Source organism: Leuresthes tenuis, unplaced genomic scaffold (assembly GCF_036924035.1).
Source record: "Leuresthes tenuis unplaced genomic scaffold, fLeuTen1.0.hap1 SCAF_6, whole genome shotgun sequence".
NCBI classification, from domain to species: domain Eukaryota; kingdom Metazoa; phylum Chordata; class Actinopteri; order Atheriniformes; family Atherinopsidae; genus Leuresthes; species Leuresthes tenuis.
Window position 1 is genome coordinate 12,957,189 of NW_027325360.1, and position 10,324 is coordinate 12,967,512.

Here is a 10,324-nt window from a genome sequence, read left to right on the forward strand (position 1 = left end):
CAAAAAAGAGAAACAGGAAAACAATAGTGAGAATGCCTTAAAGCATTCTCACAACTAGCCACATACTGAGGTTTCTCCTTAATGCAATGTGGCAAGTAAACAAGCATGAACTTAAACCTGTTAGGTGCACTTTTATTTACTAGGACTTGCTTAAATGTACTGTTCTTCTGCGGTATCGGAATCCTAGTATCTGTTCTGGCAGTGAGATGCTGAACCAGTCGCATGTATCGGTACTGAGCTCCAGTGAACAAGCTTTTTCATTCATAGGAAAGACGTATTTGCTGAATTCTGCGTTAATAAACGACAGGTGTGACAAGACATATTTTTAATAAAAAGTGTTACTACAAAAATTGGCCGTGTGACTAAAATGTATACTCTCACACCAAAATGGTAACAAAAGGCTCTCTCCACTGCAATACTATGATTTTGCTACTTCCTCCAGTGGAAAAGGTTCTTGATTCCCTCCTCCACAGACTTTGGTTCATGCATCATGGTCATTGGTTTATTTTAATCCAGCCTTTATTTAACCCAGCAAAATGCTGTCTCTACTTTCTTCTTTTTTCTCTACACTGAGGATTACCAAACTTTGGTCAATTGGTTCTGTACCTCTTTTATCTCCCTGCTGGCTCTTATCTGCTGTGGTCGATCTTCTCTTCTTCTTCTTCTTTGATGTTTAATGGCAGCTGGCATCCTTGGTGTCGCATATGCCGCCATCTACTGGACTAAATTTTTTTTTCTTTCTTTTCTATATTCTTTTAATTATTCCAGTATCTACCAATAATCTTATTGTTATTCTCCTCCCTTATTTATACTTAGCAGATTCTACTATGTCGATCTTCTCTGTGAGCGCGGCTGCATGAAGTGGCCTGCCGCTGCCTTAATTGGTGTCACCTGTGGTTAATCATTGAGCAGCTGTGGTCTGTGAGTATAAAAGAGGCAGATAACCACCTTTTGGTCTATCGTTGCTCTCTACCACCATGTCTTTTTCTGGAAAGTACCAACTGGAGTCTCAGGAGAACTTTGAGCCTTTCATGAAGGCTATGGGTGAGTTGAGTCGACAGTAAAGTTTCATGTTTTGTTTTTTTTTGGTAAAATCATCTTTGTTTTAGAGCGTTCGCACACTATTTAAAGTGTTCTAACTAGCTTTTTGTCACAGGTCTTCCTGATGACCTCATCCAGAAAGGAAAAGACATCAAGAGTATCTCTGAGATTGAGGAGAGTGGTGATCATTTCAAAGTGACAATTACTACTGGCTCAAAAGTTTTGTCCAACACCTTCACCATTGGACAGGAGACTGAGCTGGAGACGATGACTGGAGAGAAGGTCAAGGTAAACCAATACGTTTTAAAACAAAAAAACTGCCTGTTGAATCATCATTTTCAAAATGATTTGAACACCAAGTTTTTAATTCTTGGCCTGTGTATCAAAGGGGGTCGTTCAGCGTGAAGGCAACAAGCTGAAAGTCTGTCTGAAGGGAATAGAATCACTCACAGAGCTGGTGGATGGGAACACAATTGTCAACGTGAGTATGGAGGTGATTGGTAACTTGATCTCAGTGCTACATCTTGAACACTAATTTTTGTTTTCTTCTTTCAACAGACTATGACTCTTGGTAACATTGTATACAAGAGGACAAGCAAACGCATTTAAATGTGTACACTTGACATGATAATAAAAGAACAAAAGCAACTGCTGTCGTAGTTTTCTTTTACCAAATCTGCTTGCATCTTTCACTCCATGCTGGTGGGTAAAGTTCACGAGGTGACTAAGTCGGAAGGGTTTAAAAGAAGCATTGGGTGCATTAAGGGGTCGACTGCAGATCTGCACAAGGTAGAGTTGCAAAGTCCAGTTGTGTGCTGTAAGGATTCCACAGGATCAACATACTTCAACTAGTGACAACTTTCTTTTCTCTTTTTTTGCTGGAGCTGCAGAGCAGTCAACAAATTTTTATGAACAGTCTTCACTGATATGAAGTTCAACCAAAACTCACTGAAAAGGTAAAATCAAACTAGCCACATACTGAGGTTTCTCCAAAATGCAATGTGGCAAGTAAACAAGCATGCACTTAAACCCATTAGGTGCACTTTTATTTACTAGGACTTGCTTAAATGTACTGCTCGTCCACAGTATCAGAATCCTAGTATCTGTTCTGGCAGTGAGATGCTGAACCAGTCACATGTATCGGTACTGAGCTCCAGTGAACAAGCTTTTTCATTCATAGGAAAGACATATTTGCTGAATTCTGCATTTATAAACGACAGGTGTGACAAGACATATTTTTAATGAAAAGTGTTACTACAAAATGTGAGCAATACAGAAATTGGCCGTGTGACTAAAATGTGTAGACTCACACCAAAATGGCAAAAGGCTCTCTCCACTGCAATACTATGATTTTGCTACTTCCTCCGGTGGAAAAGGTTCTTGATTCCCTCCTCCACAGACTTTGGTTCATGCATCATGGTCATTGGTTTGTTTTTCAGAGCTGCTTCTCTCATACTGTGGTAAACGTACTCGTTCTGTTTGAACATCCTCAGCTCCATTTCTGTCTGAACGCGCATCGCCTGTAGAGAAATTGGAATGAAAACTTCAAAATACAAAAGGCAAATTTAAGATAACTCCAGTCTGTTATTAATGAAATAGGTTCAAATTTTGCAGAAAAAAATTCTGATTTGTTTTTTTAACCAAACTAAATTTTCAGTGCAATCAGGGTCACTAGAAACAATCTACATAAACAACCGTTTAAATGTTCGATTTATGAGCAAACTCCTGCTAATGTACACAAACAAATATTAAGGAACATTTAACATTTGCAGTCAGGTCTCTGGTCACCTCTTGAGCATAAGTGCATTATTCATTTTCTTTCGGTAAAAAAAAAAAGTAATTTTAATATGTACTATTGTTTCTCATTACTTCCAAGATGGACTGGTGACCTGTCCAGGGTGTACCCTGCATCTTGCCCAGTAATAGCTGGGATAGGCTCCACCCCCACCTGCAACCCTGAGTTGGATTAAGCGGGTATGGAAAACAGATGGATGGAATTTCTTTTTATCTAATTTCCTCAGAAAGCTTTGCCTTTTTCCAGGCTGTCATTTTAACTAAAAGTTTGTTCTTCGTGACTTGCTGGGTTAAATAAAGGCTGGATTAAATGAATACGAATTGTGTGATTGTAAAGTGTTTACCTCAAGGTCCTTGGTGATGGGATGTGTGGGGCCATGTGTGACCATGAGGATGGCGTAGGCCTTGCAGATCATACCGTGTCCCACCTCTATCTCCCCAGCCTGCCAGTGTGTCACCCCTGCTCGCATGGCAGCCATACCAAGAGCAGCATTGTTCTCGTGGTACAACTTCCTGCAAGAGGGGGAGATATGTTTAATAACCCAGATTTGTTTATCTGGAAATACGATGTGTTTGTCATCATTATTTGAATATTACCGTGGCCCTGAGGTTCAAAATACAAAAATAATACCAAGAACATAACATTTCTATAAACAAAACGACTTAAAAGAATTTAAAGCAACATTTTAGAAATGAACTTTCAGTCAACACAACAAAACAGAAAACACAAATCAGAAAATCGCATGTTGATAAATGTTTTCATAAAATGTTGTTTGATTCTTGTGTTCTGAAATGTTATTGTGCTCTTTGAAATGCAGAGGGATTTCATGTTTTTGTTTGTTTTGCACCTCTGTACCACAGTAGAATCAGTGTTCATGAGCACCACAGGAAGATAATGAGTGCTTTTGCACTCACATGTATCCCTCCACCATTTTGCGGGCGTAATCTGCAGCTTCATCAAAGAACTGCAGATAAGCTTTCACTTCGCTCATTGTGCTCCATATCCTCAGCAGGTAGATGTGAGTGTCTGCTAAAACTGGCTCCATCCTATCGATGCACTCTTTACAGATTTTCACCACCTTACAAAAAGGAGAACAATGCAAAGAAAAGTTATAAATTATAAATACATTTATATTCATAAAGCCATTTGGTTCTGAGGGTGATCATATGCAATACCTTGTGGTAGTCACCATTTAATCTGGCCTCGTCCATCTTCTCCAAGGTTTCAAAACAGTAATTCGTTGCCTCTTTCACTTGTTCCTCTGAAGGCTGTAAGATTGGAAAGACAGGTCAAACGCACCATAGTAAAGTTAAAATGAAAGAAAACTGAATGATTGATATGTGACTAAATAGAAAAAAAAGAAGGAAGTGTTTAAAAGGAAGTGTTATTTCTTTTTAAAGATAACACAAGTGGGCCTTGTATAGTTCCATAAAAGTGATGGCCTGATTATTATTTTATCTGAAAATGACCTTCGCTCTGTCATAGTGACACCATCCAAGGCCTTGATAAAGATGATAACAAACAAGATTTACTCCAAGACAACTCTTTGTAATTGATGTTATCACTTGACAATCAATTCAGGCATATTACTGGGTCAGTCCTGCAGACTTTTGGTTTGTTAGAGATCATGTGACAAAGTCCTCTAACATTTTTTGCCAACATTCTCTATTTATAACAGATGACATACACATATACTCTCTCACAGACTCTCTCACAGAGTAGACTGAAGCACAGCTGTTTAGTTGAACGGCTTAAGATAATGTCAAGCAGCTTCTCTATTACAACACAACAGTGGTGTCATATGTTAAAACATGTTTGCAAGTGGAATTAGGTAACATAAGAGAACATTGATTTTTAATGGTAAGGCAGTAGATAAATGGTACTTGGTTCTTGTTGAACAGACGGTTTCTCTACTCTGACCCCTACTAACTGTTTCTTGAAAGCATGTATGAATGCCCAGAAGGCTGAATCCACTTGTGCGTTATCTTTGCTTTAAATAGTCATTGTAGCTGGCTGCTTCTCATGTTTCTCGCCTGTCCTTATCACCCCTCTCACTGCTAAATGTCGCAGGAGTGTTTAGTCTTTTTTGCTCTGTGCAGTAAAAGAACAGACACACACCTTGACTCCATCCACTTCCCTTCCCCCCATCTTCAAATCATCTTTGATTTTGTTCTTGCAGTGTTCACACGTGCAGTCGAAGAAGTATTGTGTTTTCAGAAGCCTCTGTCGCTCCTCTGACAAATTCAGGTAGTCCACATAAGCGACTGTAAGCTCCTCTCCTTCGGCAATCTTACCCAGAGCACGCAACTCAATCCTGAGGAGCAGAAACATAGTCAAATATGTGCAGAGTGATTTCATTTGGTCTTTCATTCACAGTTTTTCCACTGATGATGAAACCCTGCGCCATAGTGTGGCTTTCAGTTCAGTCAGCCCAGTTAAAGCATTGATGGAGAGATGTTAGTGAATGTCTGAAATATGATGACACACTTTATTTAACAATAAGTGAGTGAACTCACTTATTGTGAATTAACTCTTTTTCTTTTTTTCTTTTTACATAAATAAATCAGAATATTTAAAGGTGCTTTTTGTAAGAATTTAATTTTGAAAGTTCAGTCCCTGCTTTCTCATTAGCCCCTATCTGCCTTGTGTTTCCCCTTCTAAAGTCTGGTTAGCAAAACTCAACTGCTGCCATAATATACCAGAATGTGGACCTGTCGCTTTCTTCTCCAAGTGACCTAGCATAAGCTGACTGTATAAATAAAAACATTCAGTCATCAATGAAATGTGTTTCATCCATCTCCAGTGATCAGCACCTGCCTGTTCTTGGGGTGCTTCTATTTTCTAGTTTTAAAAATGTAGCCATTTGCTGTCTAAAGGATATTTTCTTTGACATGTGAAACATAGAAGAGTCATGTGGATTCTTAAGCCAAAAACACACTCAAGCCACTCTTATGCTGCATGTGCTATACTGCTGTACTGCAGCATGCAACTGACTGTGTAAATCCACGGTTTTGGTTACTTTAACCATAATTTCCCACTTTGGGTGCCGGTGTGTTCTGGCCAATGGTACATCATATAACTGTGTAGACAATAGGAGCTGATTAATATCTAAGACCTCACCACCACATACACAGCGGTTTTTGAGAGCACACAGCCCATGCAGGTACTCTGACTGCTGGTCAGGTCCTTGCTTTGATTTTCACCTGCCTCTTTTTAGTTTCACATGCCATGGCTAGACTCCAGTATCTCTGTCTTGGACTGCAGCTGTTGATGATTGCTCTGCCCTGCAGCCATTCGCAGTTATCTTGACCTCCACAGCAGTGGAGCCAGTTCTCTACATGCTGCAGCTTCTGGTTGGAGCAGCCCTACAGCTGCTCCTCCAGCAGACGAGAGCAGAGCAACGACTACTGTTGTCAGCTGCTGTGCAAAACAGTTAAGATGGAAGCCATCTGCAGAACAAAAAATACACCAGTTTTCTGGTTAGCAACAACTGAATTTTTCAAAATTGTATCCTTTCTAAGAGCACCTTCATCAAAACTGTATTTACAGAGATGTTATCATGTGGCGTTAGAGATGAACAAAGTGAAATAAAAGCTCCTACAACCATCTGTGTTGTCATGATGGATAGACATACACAGTGACAAACCAGCAGCACACTTTGCGAGAGAATATGACAAGCAGTTAGATAAAGATATGTGTGGGTGAAAAAGTGAAGCCTTCTGTTACACTAAATAAGAACAAAGAAGGTTAGAACATTTGATGAGAAAACAGAGTCCCATCAAACTACAAGTGCACACTACAAGAGTGACAATGACTTTAATTTTCTACAAAGGATGAAGAGGGTTATGTGCATATAATCTGTTTATTAGAAGTCTAATGTCCCACTAGTGCTTCATAAATAACACTTAAAAGAGGCTTAGGTTGAGGTAACGCACCTCCGTTGAGAATGAAACATAGTATTCACAGCCGATTGACTGAAAGACAAACAGGAACCATTTTACACCAAATGACACCTGACAAACACACACACACACAGACACAAGCACATATACACGCACAACAACTCTTAATTCCGTAGCTTTTTTCATTAAGTCTGAATCATTTGAAGCTCAATGCAAACTGTTGAATGTTGAGTTGCCAAATATCACTGAGGAGAATTTTGTTTTTTCACTCACTTGCCGTGGTTGAGGATCACAGTGCAGTTTGGCCAGCAATCATGGTTCACCAGGCACAAATTTGGAAAAAGACCAACTCCTACTGCCTGAAGACCCCTCTGGTCACTCACACTGAAGCCATTACAGTTGATCTGGGAGAAGAAGTGGAACATTTAGAATTTAGTACATTACATGGATGATATGCATAGCATAAAGGTCTGCTTTAGGGTTTTCCACATAGTATTATTGTATACATTGTTCATTTTTTATTTCAGGCTTAACTTACTGCCATAGAGGGCCAACTATAATGTTGAGGTTACTTAATTAGTAAAGCTGCGTGACTGTCAACTCTAAGCAAGTTTGGTACTATCAAACAGAAACTCTTTAGGCTACATTGTCTTATTTAGGTAAGTGGTTCATTCCACTTGGGTTAGGGTTAGGGTTTGCTTGGTCACTGTAGAAAGCAGTGCACCAATTACAGCCACGATAAAGATCTGACAATATATTGATTTACATATTGAAACGCACCACTCCACATATGTGTGAGATGACATCGATTGTGTGCTGTTTGCTGGTCCGGGGCCAGTAGTCCAGGAAGTTGTGGATGTCCACTTTCAACTCCTTCAGCTCATCCTCTTGCATGTCATTAATGTGGTCCTCCAACTCCTCGAGAGTGATCAGCTGTGTGTCAGACACCACGCTCCCATCCTTGTCGAGGCGCCACAGGAGGCGGGCCAGAAGTCTGACCACATGAAAGAACAGCCAAGAAGAGGACATGTGTGGTCACAGTAAAATCAGATACCAATAATCACTGGTTTGTAGGGGGGGAGGGACAATATATCTGAAACAAGCTGAAATAAAAAGAAACTTTTTTTTCTTCTTCGTCCAAATCGCCTTGAAGTGACCACAACAAAGCAACAAACAAAACTTTTTACAGGCTCTCTTGTTTAATGATTTATTAGGACAGCTTGTTAAGAGTGGACGAAAAGGAAGAAATAAAAGTGCCAATAAGACTCTTTCATTTCATCTTACCGGATGTTCTCATTTGGTGCTTTTCCATAAGCTTTGATGGCGCTGCATTCTTGCTTGTGTTCAGCCCAGCCGGCACGCTGGCAAGTTCGGTCACAGTAGTGAGCGAATTTGCACTGGCCACATCTCTGGAGCTTTTCTTGTCTGCGGAAGCAGCTGTGACAAATACGTTCTGCGAGACTGCAGAAAAAAAGAAGATACAACAATCAATAAATGACACCATTTAAAAGCCTAAATGACTTTTAAGCATGTTGGTTTGTTCTTTGTGGAGGCTAATGAGCTGGTATGATAAGCTACTGGTCTTCATTTTCATGTATTCCCAACAGTTTAGTTTGGCAAATTTAGCAAATAAGTTTTTAACCACCAAAATTTCTTTTTTCTGTTATTTTCGTCCTCAGATCTTATCTTCAGAATATACTTATGTTGTTCCATAAAAATATAGTGGACTTGGAGCTGAGATTGTCTCCCACATCTAGATTGACACAGATTCAACAGAAAACCAATATGAGGTATGCTTTTTCCACACGTGTCACAATTGTTGACTGTAAATTGCGAGGAAAATTAATGAATGAGTCTCAAACTAACGTTTGTGGATTTGCACATTCCACCATCTCCTCCTTCCTCCATAAGTGTTTGTGGAAAAATTTACAGCAGCAACTCATGGAGAGTGGATCTCGTTACGTAAGCACACGTTTAGAGATGTTTGTGCCGATGAATTAAATAGGGACTGCAAACATTTAGTGTGAAACATGTGCCACAGGTCAACCTGGCCACCGTGATTATTTTTTTTTTTTTCGTCATGAGTGTTATAACATTCCGTGTCAAAGTCACAATAATTTTCCCAATGGAAAACATGACCAGCATTAAAAAGAGTTCTGAGATAGAGCAGGCAGACGTGTCTGGCCTGTCAAACATATCTTAAAACATTAAAGATACGACTGAGTTAACTTTTTCTTACCTGTCTACCACAGCTTCTGTTTCAAAATAATTTCATCAAGAGTATGATTTGATCAAAATAAAAATAAAATGATCTTAACTAAGTAAATTAAGTCAGGTTGGATCGCTGGGATAGGCTCCAGCCCACCCACGACCCGACAGTTGAATTAAGCCGGTATAGAAAATGGATGGATGGAAGTCAGCTTGGTCTTTGCGAACAAGAATGTGTAAGATATTGTGGCTGGACAGTAAATCTAGAGGGGAGGAAATGACTGAATAGCGTAAATATCCCATTGAACACACACCCACTGCCCACTATCCACAACTTGCATTCACACTGTACCTGTCAAATACAACAGCTGCAAGACTGCTCTCAGAAAAAATTACATCTCCAGCCCAAAACTCCTTGGCAGCCTTCAAACCCCTCCCTTTCCCAGGTGAGTCAAATATTGCCACGCTCTCCATTGTCGATGCGCTGGTTCCTGAGACTCTGGTGGACAGATGATGAAGAAGGCTGTTTCAGTAGAAAGACAGGATAGTTGAGGGACTCGGAGTCTAATCTATCCTCTCTGCGTTCTTCAATGGCAACTGCACATTCCTGACTCAAGGTACTAAAATAGCCAAACACTTCTTGAACTGTACCAAGTGAAACAGAAAACGGGTTGGTGGTGATTTGTCTCCTTAAGCCACTGAGAAATTAAACGTCTTCGGTGAATAGACTTGTTAATGAAATAAACAACCCTGTGTGGAAACGGCACCGCTTACACTTGTTGCCAGTGCATCAGGTATGTCCATTTTCTCGGATGTCTTTTCACACTTTTTGACTTTTGTCCAATCAGCTGGCAGAAATTTTTCCCACCCCCTGACTATAACTTGGTAGCTGCCCTTCTCCATGAGGGTTATTTTCATCCCTCAGTTGGGCCTGTCCATCAGGAGTTGCTGGTGACGTTTAACAGCTGCTGGAGGTTTGACAGAAAAAGAGCTGCTCTGTCTCACAGCCTCTACTCTGTTCTGGTGCTTTCTCCAACATGCTCTCTTTGTCTAATTGTTACATGACTTATTTAATATCAACACTAATTTACTGTTACATACATACATTCTTACAATTTCCACTACATCTTTTGGGTTGCAGTGCTTCATAGACCAAATATTAATTAGTCTTTACAAATGATTGGTTTCAGAAATACATTGTTTCCCGATATATGTTTTTTATAATGAAGAGCCCTGTTCATCAATGGATGTATTACATGTACAATTTCATGGCATTTTTCACAGTGGCATATCTGTGGTCACAAAATCCCTGTTAAAGGTGGAGTGTTCAATTTTGTCAAAACAAAAAGAGAGATTTATGGACACAAAATGACACATA

General features: G+C 39.8%; 2 protein-coding genes across 3 annotated transcripts; one reads left to right on the plus strand and one right to left on the minus strand.

Annotated features, from left to right (window-relative positions):
* The first annotated feature begins 936 nt into the window (after window positions 1-936).
* On the plus strand, window positions 937-1,680 carry LOC140309720 (fatty acid-binding protein, liver-type-like). Its single transcript, XM_072387693.1, has 4 exons — window positions 937-1,044; window positions 1,157-1,329; window positions 1,430-1,522; window positions 1,600-1,680. Exons 1-4 carry the CDS (start codon window positions 978-980, stop codon window positions 1,648-1,650), a joined length of 384 nt encoding a protein of 127 aa, XP_072243794.1. The 5' UTR covers window positions 937-977; the 3' UTR covers window positions 1,651-1,680.
* Window positions 1,681-2,282: 602 nt separating this feature from the next.
* smyd1b (SET and MYND domain containing 1b) lies at window positions 2,283-9,566 on the minus strand. 2 transcript variants are annotated; one of them, XM_072387694.1, is made up of 10 exons: window positions 9,299-9,564; window positions 8,023-8,199; window positions 7,519-7,732; window positions 7,012-7,142; window positions 6,772-6,810; window positions 4,955-5,150; window positions 4,012-4,104; window positions 3,751-3,914; window positions 3,180-3,348; window positions 2,283-2,561 (listed from the first exon to the last, which is right to left on the minus strand). In XM_072387694.1, the coding sequence occupies exons 1-10, from the start codon at window positions 9,418-9,420 to the stop codon at window positions 2,397-2,399; spliced, it is 1,470 nt and encodes a 489-aa protein (XP_072243795.1). In that variant the 5' UTR covers window positions 9,421-9,564; the 3' UTR covers window positions 2,283-2,396. The 2 variants fall into 2 exon arrangements, with proteins under 2 accessions (XP_072243795.1, XP_072243796.1); XM_072387695.1 differs by lacking the exon at window positions 6,772-6,810 and having other exon boundaries at window positions 9,299-9,566.
* Between the last annotated feature and the right edge of the window lie 758 nt (window positions 9,567-10,324).